Genomic DNA, 13,657 nt, shown 5'->3' on the forward strand with positions numbered 1-13,657 from the left:
AAAGAGAAAAATCACAATTGGCAACTTAAAATACACTCTACCTTTTAACAGAAAATAAAATCCCCAAATTGTAAGAGAATATGTAAAGTGTGATCCTAAAGCATTGTGACTCACTTCCATGAGGCTTAACGCCAGCAGTCTTGTTACTTTCCCTCACACACTGCTTTCATGAGCAATAAGAAAGCAGCTCACACGGCTGAGACCCATCAGTATTTCAGTGTGCCAACTTGGGGCCCGAAATATCTCCAATTAGAGTTATTTTGCCACCTTCCTCTCTAACCACAATCTTTGATTCCTGATGCCATCCAGGCTCAACAGGACCCAGAATTAAGCCCTGTGGAGCACACACCAGTGTGAGGAGCTCACATTCAAGCAGGTGCTCCAAGTTTCAGGGTTTTTTTCTTTTTTTTCTTCTCTTATGAGAAGCCACTGAAATCTCCCTGCAGGTGTGGCTGACACAAAAACTGACAGGTTTCAAACAGCTTTTTTCTGTTTAAAATTCAGCTGAAATACACTTTTGACTGCCTACTTAACAAGTGTAAACAAACCCCAAAACGAAAAAAAAAAAAGCAGGACTAACAAAAAGATTCAGAAAATAGGATAAAAGAGAAAAGGCTAGTGAAGAAAGTTAACATCGATAATACAGCTATACCAACAGGAGAGAAGATGACTGTCTTGAGGAAAACTGTGTGAGTCGCGAGCTGAAATGTCATTTTTACTTGTAAGAGTGACTGACAGACAAACTCTAGCTATTCAGATTTGGGTATCTGGCAGATATTTCCTCAAAAGAGAATGAAATGAACCTGAAGGTCATCAACAAAGTGACTTTAAGGTGCTCAAATCTCACCCACTGGCCTGCACACATGCACAATTGCCATGTAAAAGGACCGGCCTGTACGTGTGGAGGCCTTTCTTGTGTTGTCAGGGGAGGGCCTGCATTAAGCTACGACGACCGCTACACATTGGGGCACTTCCAGGAAACACAAAAGGTCGCAGTGTGGGTTTCCTAAGTGAGAATGTTTATCACAGAACTATAGCTATGCATACGGGTGGGGGAACTGACACGAAAGCGCTTCCTGAAGCCACGCTCGGAGGAAAGCTGAAGCTGACTTGTGTTCAGGGGTCAGATATCAGTTGCTGTGAGAATCTGGGTCTTCAGCTGTGGCCGAGGTTGCGCTGGAATGTTGAGGGCACCTTGAATCCTGCTTTCCTCTCCTGGAGAGAAGTTTAGACTCTCTTACACTATTCCCTACACCCTGGAAGGACTGTGCTGTCTGGAGAGTTATGACTTTTTAACTTAATGGAACAAATTTTTGTTCACAATTTTCAATCAAGTTGTCCTCAAATCTTAGATTCAACCATTTCCTCTCCATTATCTATAAACAGAGATTTTATATCATGATCTCTTACTATGTCCAATGTTTGCCCATGTCAGTGGGATCATTATAAAATCTCAAGGTATACAGACTGGGTCTGCTTAATTTGTTTGTAAAGCACCTAACATAGCTATGCATAAACATGAAAGCTATAATAAGCACTTTTTGAGGATGCTGTTTAGGGCACTTAAGAAATGTTAAAAAGCATATATAAACAAAATGTTTTTTAGAGTTGACTCATTTTACGTATACTTCCGGTTCTAAGAACCTTTCCACTTTGGACAAGAAAGTCAGTCTCCAAAGGAAGCTGGAGTTAAGACAGTTACAGACCCAGAAGCACAGGAGGAGTGAAAGGAACACACTGCCCTACCCACTCTGCTCCCAGCCGCAGGCTTCAGGAAAGAAAAAACCTGGATTTTAAAGTCTACAGAAGGGAGTGGAAGGTTGGCACTGCTCTCTGTGAGGGCAGGTATGGAAATACAAAGACGTCCAAGATAAGTCAGAACCCGACTTCTACATAACCAATCCATCCAAGCTACTGAATACATAGTTCTGAAAGATCAGAATGGTGAAACCTACTTTAATAAGCAGCAATTAGAATAAGTAAGTAAGTAAATATCTCAGCGGGAAGTTAATGCAAGTTCAACACAAGCTAATAATGTGACACGGTCACTGGCAGGGAAGAGTTACCATAGCAGACCTGATATGTACCCCTAAAAAGGCCTACTTGGAAGGCTGGCCCCTGGAAGCTTGGATCTTGGGAGGGTTCCCATCATTCCCTGCTAAAAGTGGCTCCCTGTACCTAAGCTGTCTGTCCAAACAATATGGTTTGTGCTGAACCCCTGCTTTCCTTATGGGAATGTGGAATTTTCGTACGTGCCAGGCAGAGGGTGCCTACGTGACCAGCCCCAGTAAAAACCCTGCCACCAAGTCTCTAATGGGCTTCCCTAGCAGACAACATCTCACCGGAGTTGTCATGACTTGCTGCTGGAAAACTTAAGCACATCCATATTATTGCACTGGAAAGGGACTCTTGGAAGGTTTTGCCTGCTTTCCTCTAGGCCTTACCCTATGTGCTTTTCCCTTTGCTGACTTTGCTTGGTATGCTTCACTGTAATAAACCATAGTTCTGAGTCATATGCTGAGTCCTATGAGTCTCCCTAGTGAGTCATCAAACCTGGGGGTGGCGCTGGGGATCTCCAACCCAGTCACCTAAAAAACAAAGGCTGTATAACCAGAAATTCAGTGCCTAAATCAAATCCTATTATTCTATATATTGGTCAGTCTGGACCTGAAAGAGCATATTTAGTGCTCTGTGTCACTAAACTACAGCCGAAAGAGCAGAGATGTTGTGCCTCAACATGAGAAATTTAGGGAGATGGATTTTCCTCAAATATTTCACAGGCTGTCCTGCAGCACGAATCAGCTTAGTATGCATGGCTCAGGATAAAACCTAAGATCAAAATTAAACAGCAGGGGCTTCCCTGGTGGCGCAGTGGTTGGGAGTCTGCCTGCCAATGCAGGGGATGAGGGTTCATGCCCAGGGCCGGGAGGATCCCGCGTGCCGCAGAGCGGCTGGGCCCATGAGCCATGGAGCAACAGGAGAGGACGCAGCAGCTGGAGGCCCGCGTACCGCAAAAAAAACAACAACAAAATTAAACAGCAGAACACTCTTACCTCACTATAAGAAAGAACTTCCTAATAATGAGAGTTAAATAAAAATGTAATCGTCCACCTAGAAAACAGGGAGTTTCTTCTCCCTGAAGTATTAAAGCAGAAGCTAGGTGGTCATCTGTCAGTAATGACAAAGAAGGATTCTACACCGTTTGAGAGGTTAGGGCATGTGACCTCTCTAAGGCCACTTCACCTTGAGGGTCTGTGACGAGTCAGTGAATGATCATTCAGACGTACTTACCGTGCACACGACACTGGTCAAGGCTCCGTCAAGAAATGCAGCTGTCTAGTCTTAATAGCCTGCCTTTTAAAAGTCCCTGGTAACTTCAATTCCAGAAAAATTGTTCAAGAGCATTTCCACTACAGTGTCAGCTCCATGAGGACAGGCTCTTTTCTTTTTTTAATTCTCTAGGCTTTTACTGATTGACTGACTGATTGATTGTATCCTCAGTGAAAGACAGACTGAATAACTTATTTACACTTCAGGCTATATTCAGATAACCTTCGAATCTCTGTCAATTTTGAATTGGTCCAAATAGGGGAAATAATTTTTAAGAAATAAAAATGCGGGGCTTCCCTGGTGGTGCAGTACTTAAGAATCCCCCTGCCAATGCAGGGGACATGAGTTCGAGCCCTGGTCCGGGAAGATCCCACATGCCGCGGAGCAACTAAGCCCCTGCGCCACAACTACTGAGCCTGCGCTCTAGAGCCCGTGAGCCGCAGCTACTGAGCCCACGGGCCACAACTACTGAAGCCCATGTGCCTAGAGCCCATGCTCCGCAACAAGAGAAGCTACTGCAATGAGAAGCCTGCGCACCACAACGAAGAGTAGCCCCCGCTCACCGCAACTAGAGAAAGCCCGCGCGTAGCAACAAAGACCCAACGCAGCCAAAAATAAATAAATAAATATTTTTAAAAGTGCAAAGCACATTAACATATACCTATAATTCCACATAAGTAGAGCTCAAACAACATAGTAAAGTTTGACAGGTATGGATTTTTGTATTGAGATATGGCATCACACAGAATAGCATCTCCAGGACTTCCCTGGTGGCGCAGTGCTTAAGAATCCGCCTGCCAATGCAGGGAGCACGCATTCAAGTCCTGGTCCGGGAAGATCTCACATGCTGCGGAGCAACTAAGCCCGTGCACCACAACTACTGAGCCTGCACTCTAGAGCCCATGAGCCACAACTACTGAAGTCGCCGAGCCTAGAGCCCGTGCTCTGCAACAAGAGAAGCCACCGCAATGAGAAGACCGTGCACCACAACGAAGAGTAGCCCCCACTTCCCGCAACTAGAGAAAGCCTGCACACAGCAATGAAGACCCAACGCAGCCAAAAATAAATAAATTTATTTAAAAAAAAAGAATAGCATCTCCATTCCAAATAGTCATCGAAGAATTTACTTGGTCCAAAATGAATATAAGAGGGAATTCCCTGGAGGTCCAGTGGTTAGGACTTGGCACTTTCACTGCCAGGGCCTGGGTTCGATCCCTGGTCGGGGAACTAAGATCCCGCAAGCCACATGGCACAGCCAAAAAACAAAAACAAAACAAACAAACAAAAATGAATATAAGAACTGGATACAGACTCCCTGACTTCAAGTCACTTAAACAAGATAAAAACAAGTGAAATGATTATAAAGTACATAAGTACCTCGACATTGAACTATGTAATATGCAGTGCACACAGTTCAGGAGGGGAAAAAAAATCAGCAGAAGCTGGAAAAAAAACTTGATAGAAAAAATGGCATTTTATCTTGACACAAAGGAAAAAGCAAAATTTAGATGGGTGTAAGGAAGGTGAAAGATCATACAAAAGAATACAGGCAAAATCTCAAAGGCAGAAATAAGCATGGTACTTGTGAAACTCAATGAAAAAAACAGCCTAGCCAGAATTGTGTGATTTCAAAACAGTGAGAAATAAGTTGGTTGAAATGGTAAAACAGACCTGAATCAGGGCAAGCTAAGAAATCAGGCAGAATGGTTTGGATTTTATGCCATAGGAAATAGTAAGCCATCCTAAGGATGAATGAAACAAAACAGAACTTAGAAGAACTTACGGGTGAGTGTGGTTCCCTTCTTAAATCCACCCCAGCATTTCGTTCTGCTTACCTCTACTGGCAGTTCAATTGACTTGTTAAAAGCACTTGGGGTCCACTGCTTAGAGATACTGACTTTGACGTTGCTAAATGTTTTTCTTGACGCGTGGAGCAACGAGTAACTACAAAAGAGAGAAGAAAGACAGCTGAATGAAAGAAAAACGGATTCAATAAAATCACAGCTATATTCCCATTTGTTTTATACAATTTGGAATTCTTCTTTTAAAAAAGAGAAATTCAGAAAGAAAGAGAGAGAGAAAGAGAGAGAGTGGGCAAGAGGGAGGGAAGGAACCGCTTTATAAGAACTATCCACTGAAACAGTCTCTGCTAAGCAAAGAAACAATTAACTTGTCTTCTTCAGTATGAGCCCCCATGTTCACTCATAACATGTCTCTGGACCTAGAAGATGGAGATGTGAAGGACTGCAACCCCTTTAAATCATGGTTGCAGTTCTGTAAAGGATTTTAAGTCTTTACCGACCACTGGCCACTCATTGCACTAGCCATTCAGTGGCTTTTTCCTTGGGGCCTGTCTTTTCCTCATACTGATGCCTCCCTCAACCCCTCACAAATGGATTTCCCCTAAAGCAAGCATCCAAAATTACCTATCAACTCTTACATAATTAGAAAACCATTTTCCTAGTTTCTGCCTTAAAAAAAAAAAACCATCATCATCATTTGCGGTGCCTTCAATAAAGATTAATAATAAATAAAATCTATTCAGAAGAAATAATCGAAATAGTTGAGTCACAGGGTTATGAAAAACGTGCCCTTAACACCAAAGAGCCTGGCTGAAGTCATCTACAGACCACTAAAGAGAGCCACTGAGGGCCACTGAGTCAGACATGGCCGATTCTTCAGTCACACTGACTGGTCAGGCTCTCACACGAGTGACCGAAGTTCCTCAAAGAGGTCTCCTACCATCTTTACTGCTCAAGGAGGCATAGAGCATTCCCTGAATACGCACATCCTTTTGTTCGCAAGCTCCTGGTTTTAACAATCAAAGGACTTTATGTCAGAGCAAGGTTTTTCAATCACAGCAGTATTGACATTTTGGGCCCCCCAAATTCTCTATTGTGGGGGGCTGTCCCGTGCACTGCAGGATGTTTAGCAGCATCCCTGGTCTCAACCCACTGGATCCAAGTAGCACCCCTTCCCCCAGCGTGACAACTAAAAATGTCTCCAGACGTTGCCAAATATGGGCAAGACAGCCCTCGAGAACCACTATATTAGAGCTATCATAAAGTACTGCAGAAGGACCAGCTGGTCTAGCTCATGATTAGCCCAGGCCAATCACTGCATTAAGCACTTGCCATGCAATAAATAGCTCCTTCAAAAGGAAAACAAGGACAAGAACAACAAGAGAAGAGTTTTAGTGGTCCACTTACCTGAAGAAGGTGAGCAGGAACACTACCACATGATGATGGCTGAACTGGGAGAGCAAAGTTCCTCTTTGAAAAATATTTGGCCAGGCCATGTTCCTCCTGACCTTCCTTCTCACTTTGACCTTAAAGTCTGGACAGTGAATGGTTTACATCATTTCTTCTTTCTGGAAAAACAAAACACATTATTAACATTACTCATAATAGGCATATTATCCAAAAACAGAATTATTTAGACTTTCAACCAGTCACTGTATAATCAGGCCTAGGAAAAAAAAATTACATGGATTAGTTGACACCAGAAAACTAGATTGATAATTATGTTTTATAGCTATTAACTAGTCCTTTAAAAAGAATTCCTTGGGGGGCCTCCCTGGTGGTGCAGTGGTTGAGAGTCCGCCTGCCGATGCAGGGGACACAGGTTCATGCCCGGGTCTGGGAGGATCCCACATGCCGCGGAGCGCTGGGCCCATGAGCCATGGCCTCTGGGCCTGGGCGTCCGGAGCCTGTGCTCCGCAGCAGGAGAGGCCACAACAGTGAGAGGCCCGCGTACCGCAAAAAATAAAAAATAAAAATAAATTTAAAAAAAAAAAGAAATCCTTGGGGCTTCCCTGGCAGTGCAGTGGTTAAGAATCCGCCTGCTTATGCAGGGGACATGGGTTCGAGCCCTGGTCCGGGAAGATCTCACATGCTGAAGGGCAACTAAGCCCGTGCGCCACAACTACTGAGCCAGCGTTCCAGAGCCTGCGAGCCATACTACTGAGCCTGCAAGCCACAACTACTGAGCCCGTGTGCCACAACTACTGAAGCCCACACACCTAGAGCCGGTGCTCTGCAACAAGAGAAGCCACCGCAATGGGAAGCCCGTGCACCACGACAAAGAGTAGCCCCCACTCGAAGAGTAGCCCCTGCTCGCCACAACTAGCGAAAGCCTGCGCGCAGCAACTAAGACCCAACACAGCCAGTAAATAAATAAATAAATAAATAAATAAATTTATTATTAAAAAAAAAAAAAGAAATCCTTGACGAAAGATTACCTCCTAACAGAACGAACTCTCATACAAACTGATAAGAAAATCACTAATTCTGACTGGAAAATGAGCAACGGAAATGAACAGACAACTCGGAAGAAATGAAATGGCTATCAAACTTATCAAATAAGAGTTCCAATCTCATTAGAACATAAGAAATGCTAATTATGGTAATACAAAAAGTTTGCATAGTTAAAAAAGACTGTGCTCAATGCAGCTCAAGGTCTAATGATCCTGAACTCTCATACACTGCTGATAGAAGCGAAAATTAACACAATTTTATAGGAAGACGATCTGGCCAGGTGCATTGAGAGCCTTTGACACAAAAATTCAATTTCCAGGGATTTATTCCTAAAGAAATACAAGATGCATTCAGCTCTATACACAAAGGTACTTTTCACAAAAAGTCGGAAGAGCTCTCTTATATGAAGAAATGAACTTTGTGCCAGTCATAAAGGAACAGGGGAAAGGGACAGGGCCACATCTCTGCCATCTCTTTCCACTTCCTCTCACCTCTCCTCTGTCCTCTCGGAAAGCCACATCCACGCTCTGACACCAAGACTAATTAAGCATAAAGTAAGCATCTAGGGCTTCCCTGGTGGCGCAGTGGTTGAGAGTCCGCCTGCCGATGCAGGGGACACGGGTTTGTGCCCCGGTCCGGGAAGATCCCACATGCCGCGGAGCGGCTGGGCCCGTGAGCCATGGCCGCTGAGCCTGCGCGTCCGGAGCCTGTGCTCTGCAACGGGAGAGGCCACAACAGTGAGAGGCCCGCGTACCGCAAAAAAAAAAAAAAAAAAAAGTAAGCATCTACACTTAATGTCTCCAGCTATGAGTCTGCAGAAACAACCCAAACGTGCAATAAGAGGGGAATAATTAAACAAATTATGGTATATCCAAATGGCTGAATATTTTATCATTTGACATGATGATTAAGACTTTATAATAACATGAGTAAATGGCAAGTGAAACGTGTAGGATATGACTTATAATCAACTGAACTCTAGATTTACATAATATTTACAAGTAAACAGGGAATATTAGTTCTCTCTAGGCAGTGGAATTATGGGTAATTTTACTTTTCTATATATTTTCCTAAAAATTCTACAATAAACATGTATATTACTTTTATAATCAGGAGGGAAAACATCCACAGCATTGTAAAAGTCCTATAGTTTATCTGCATATTAGGAAAAAATAAAATTAAATTAACAGGGGCTTCGCTGGTGGTGCAGTGGTTAAGAATCTGCCTGCTAATACAAAGGACATGGGTTCAAGCCCTGGTCCGGGAAGATCCCACATGCTGCAGAGCAACTAAGCCCATGCGCCACAACTACTGAGCCCATGTGCCACCACTACTGAAGCCTGGACGCCTAGAGCCCGTGCTCCGCAACAAGAGAAGCCACCACAATGAGAAGCCCACGCACCACAACGAAGAGTAGCTCCCGCTCGCCGCAACTAGAGAAAGCCCGCATGCAGCAACGAAGACCCAACGCAGCCAAAAATAAATAAATTAAAAACAAAAACTGGGCTTCCCTGGTGGCACAGTGGTTGAGAATCCACCTGCCGATGCAGGGGACGCGGGTTTGTGCCCTGGTCCGGGAGGATCCCACATGCCGCGGAGCGGCTGGGCCCATGAGCCATGGCCATTGAGCCTGCGCGTCCAGAGCCTGTGCTCCACAACGGGAGAAACCACAACAGTGAGAGGCCTGTGTACCGCAAAAAAAACCAAAAAACAAAAAAGCTTTTAAAAAAAATTAATTTAACAAAATACCTTGTATGATAAACATACTACAATAATAGTCAAGGTAGGAGACAAACTCAAAAGCTTCCAGCACTAAAATTAGTGAATCACAGGACTTTGCCCAAGGCTGTGTTCCCTGTAACTGCTATTTATATTCCTGTTCTCTATTACAATTTATACTACAGATTGGTAGATGAACCCAAAACCTTAAATGCTGAGAGACCCAGTTGAAAGGCCATTCTTGAAACTTTTGGATAAAAGATACAAAGTTGAGATGGTTAAAGTTATATAAACATTACAGCTGATTCACTTACTGGATGTGAGCCCTTGGACACATCAATCTCTCTGAAGCACAGACTGTCATGTGTAAAATGGCCTATCTCTTCTGGGACCAAAATAAACAATGCATGTAAGGTATTAAGATAATTATTTTAGCCACTGATCTGCCCAGGGTTAATCCCACATCAGGAGAATATAGTTAATTTCATATAATCATTCTCCTTGAAAAATGTTAAAACAAAATTATGAGCCAAGTAAGACAACAAATTTCCACTCACAAAATGTAAATAAACTTTCAGTCTGTAATTCCAGGAAGTTACAAACCCGAGAGCTACTAATGTTACTGCTAAATTTACCTCTATCCCCCAAATTAAACATGACACCCAAGTGAGACAACTCAAAGTTTTAACCATTCTTTATAAATCACAGCTCTTTGACCTGAACACACTCACAACTCAAAACACTGTACTGAATACTTGAGAAAAGGTTGTGGGTTATGAAATTCTATAATTAATTAGGTAAGAGAATAATTCCAAAAATGTATGCTCCAACAGATTGGAATTACTTGCTTCGGCAATAATGGTTGTGGATTTCAGGCCTGTACAGTTACATTAATGGTGTTAAATGACTACCAAGCTGTTTGAGACCATCTGGATTTAGTTTCTAAATAAACCACCTTTTCCTTAGCTACAGTGACAGGGAAGAAAATGCTGAATAACTTCAATGGGAAAAGAGTTTAAACATTCATCTGATGTTGGCAGAATGCCATTTAAAATGAATACTATTATAACATCTGGTCCTATATAATTACAATCATTAATAACAATACCTTGCATTTGTATGTCCTACATCACAGAAGTGATTTCTGATCATCTGTGAGCTCTGGAGCCCTGCAGAAGCACAGAGTTTTTGCCAAGTCCGACTCTATTAAGCACATCCTACTTTTAGACCATTTTCTTTCCGGCTCTGAATATAGACTGAACAAATGTCTAACATTTTTCAAGCGTGTGTAAATGCTGTTATAATTAATAAAGCCAAAATTCATTTTAAGTGTTTCTGAATAGAAGCTTGTCATTTAATATTTTCTTAATCCATGGATTCTAAATATACAACTGTCATGTGAGAACAAGAATGACCTTAGGAAAAAAAAAACTTATAAAAAGTAAGATCCCTGGGGCTTCCCTGGTGGCACAGTGGTTGAGAGTCCGCCTGCCGATGCAGGGGACACGGATTCATGCCCCGGTCCCGGTCCGGGAAGATCCCACATGCCGCAGAGCGGCTGGGCCCGTGAGCCATGGCCACTGAGCCTGCGCGTCCAGAGCCTGTGCTCCGCAACGGGAGAGGCCACAACGGTGAGAGGCCCGCGTACCGCAAAAAAAAAAAAAAAGAAAAAGATGCAGAACCATTGAGCCCTATTCTACTTTTCAAGGCTAGTTCATGATCATTAACTCATCTAATTCGTAAGAAGCTTTCTGAGATCCTACAGGATCACCCACACAACATACTTTCCAGGATGGAACATTCCATATTGTGTGATGGAGGCTAAATAAAAAGATGGCTTCACATGTGACATGCCCAAGCAGAAGGCAATCTCCCCCTTATAAACACTGCCTTGGAATATAAAACATTCCCCAAATTTCACTTTCCATACATATTTAGAGTCCATTCCAACTCAAACATAGTAAGATTTAAAGTTGCCTCATAGGGACTTCCCTGGTGGCGTTGTGGTTAAGAATCCGCCTGCCAATGCAGGGGACACGGGTTCAATCCCTGGTCCAGGAAGAACCCACATGCTGTGAAGCAACTAAGCCCATGCGCCACAACTACGGAGCTTGCGCTCTAGAGCCCGCAAGTCACAACTACTGAAGCCTGGGCGCCTAGAGCCCGTGCTCCACAACAAGAGAAGCCACCGCAATGAGAAGCCCGCGCACTGCAACAAAGAGTAGCCCCCGCTTGCCGCAACTAGAGGAAGCCCATGTCCAGCAACGAAGACCCAACACTGCCCAAAATAAATAAATAAATAAATTGTTTTTTTAAAAATAATAAATAAATAAAGTTGTCTCGTATTAGGAACACTTTGGGGGAAACAGACTGCGGAGTGGAAACGGGAGAGACTGGCAGAAAAGGAGATTACCTGTCACCTCCATCTCATCGGACCCATCCTCACCCCAACCCCACTGGAAGGAAATGCTCTCTGGAAACGGAGAGAAGCAGTTAATCTGCTTCTCTATACCATGACCCTGTTCTGCGAGTTCTTGCCTTTCCTACCCTGGCGGACTCCTGCCTGCCCCCAGATAACACTGCTTCCTCTGGGGTCTCTCAGGGAGAAGCAATCTTCCTTCTCACAACCACTCCTCCTCCTTGCGAGACCCCAGCTTCTCCGAAGCTCCTGGGCCTCACTGCCCACTGCCCCTCACAGCCGTCGTCTCCTGGTCACCTGCTGTCCTCGCTCTGCCCTGTCTCATGTCAACACCCAGATGGGTAACCTAGCAGACCCTGGTCCTGTTCCCACCAATCTTTTCCTCTATCCCATGAGCAAAACCCGGCCCGTGTCATCTACTAAGCAGTAAGTGCATCACCTCCCAAACTGCATTTCAAACATCTTGCTTTGTCTCCTTCCAGAAAACTGTTTACTTCATACTCCCCACTCCAAAGTCATTTTACCTCAGCAAGCTCCCAATTAGGTCACCTCCCCATTTTTTCCCTTCATCCATGACCCTCCTCCTGTCCTCATTCCCTTCTTTCCCAACTTAGAATCTGGACTATCTCCCTTACGGGCCTTTTTTCCTCGCTTGCCTCTGGCCTCCTCCCCTGGGCCCAAGTGGTTGAGCTTTGCCAGAGAAAAATCAAAGGAGCGGGCTGGTTTCACTTTTCCGATTCAAAACCACAAACCTCAGAGGGCATGCAGCTCTGCCCAGCAAGTCCACACTTGCCTAAGGACCTGCTTGCTCAACATCTAAGATAACCACTCACACTTCTCTCTCTCAGCTTCCAAGCTCTCTGTCTCCTTCATCTGGTACCACGGCTTTCTGCCAATGATTCCCAGAGGGCCAGCTCTAACTCGGACCCCCCAGGGCTCCCAGCGGCACAGCCAACCAACCACTTGAGAGCCCTCCTTGGAACTAAAACACAATTTCACAATTCTTCACTTCCTCCCTCCACACCCATTCGTCCCCAGCACTGCCCCCAGAAGATGGTACCACCAAGGCCACTAACACTTAGCCCTCATTTCTCCTTTCCTCTCAGCTTCCACACCCAACCCATTACTAAATCCAGTCCTTTTCACCCCAAAATTCGGCCCAAATGCATGCTCTTCTCTCCATCCCCACAACCACTACCAAGGGCAACCACCCACGTCTTGTACCAAGCCTAGTGCAACAGCCTCCTGCAGGGTTTCACTATTTCACATCGAGCACACACACCAGCCCCCTGCTGTCCATCACGCTCCACACATCTGCCAGAAACATATCTTAAAACATAAATCAGCTGTCATTCTTCTGCTTAAAATGCCTTCTTCACGGTTTCCCAAGACTCATATAAAACCACAAAACAAGAGTTTCGCCATGGCCTCCAAAACCTGTATGCAGTAGACGCTATACACATACGGTAGAAAGTTCAAAGGGTATATACACGGTGACACCTCCCTCCCTGTTCTCACGTCACCCGGGGGTCCTACCATTGCTTCTGCATTCTTGCAGAATCTGCACCTGTGCGTGCATTCCAGGCGTAGCCCCACACTCACACATACACAAATGGGAGCATACAACACACACTATCCTGCACCATTTTTTTCCTTCACTTATCAGAGGTTGGAGGTCCACCCCATCTGCACCTACAGAGCTGCCGCAGTCCCGTCTCCTGCGGGACATCTGGGTGGTTCGCAATCCTTGGCCGGTGGACACAGCGTGGAGCTAGCCGTTTCCTTCTCCTCTGTGCCCCCCTTGCTCCGCCCCCCACCAGCATCACTCCTCCACACGGCTACCATCTCCCTAGCACCCAATCCCTTTCTTGCCCCTGAACACCAAGCCCTTCCTTGCTTTGGGACTTCGCACTTGCTGTTCTGTTGTCTGACA

At 44.7% G+C, this 13,657-nt stretch overlaps 1 protein-coding gene across 5 annotated transcripts in view; it reads right to left on the bottom strand.

Annotated features, from left to right (window-relative positions):
• Nucleotides 1–13,657, bottom strand: part of SLC37A3 (solute carrier family 37 member 3) — a 44,318-nt gene that overhangs the window by 27,878 nt on the left and 2,783 nt on the right. For all 5 annotated transcript variants that reach the window (XM_060108409.1, XM_060108405.1, XM_060108407.1 and 2 more), the window contains exons 2-3: nucleotides 6,540–6,700; nucleotides 5,166–5,274 (exon numbers count right to left, since the gene is read on the bottom strand). In XM_060108409.1, coding sequence (XP_059964392.1) covers nucleotides 5,166–5,274; nucleotides 6,540–6,628 — 198 coding nt within the window. In that variant the 5' untranslated portion in view covers nucleotides 6,629–6,700. The remainder of the gene's footprint in view (nucleotides 1–5,165; nucleotides 5,275–6,539; nucleotides 6,701–13,657) is intronic.

The sequence above is a fragment of the Mesoplodon densirostris genome, chromosome 9, assembly GCF_025265405.1.
Source record: "Mesoplodon densirostris isolate mMesDen1 chromosome 9, mMesDen1 primary haplotype, whole genome shotgun sequence".
Taxonomy (NCBI): domain Eukaryota; kingdom Metazoa; phylum Chordata; class Mammalia; order Artiodactyla; family Ziphiidae; genus Mesoplodon; species Mesoplodon densirostris.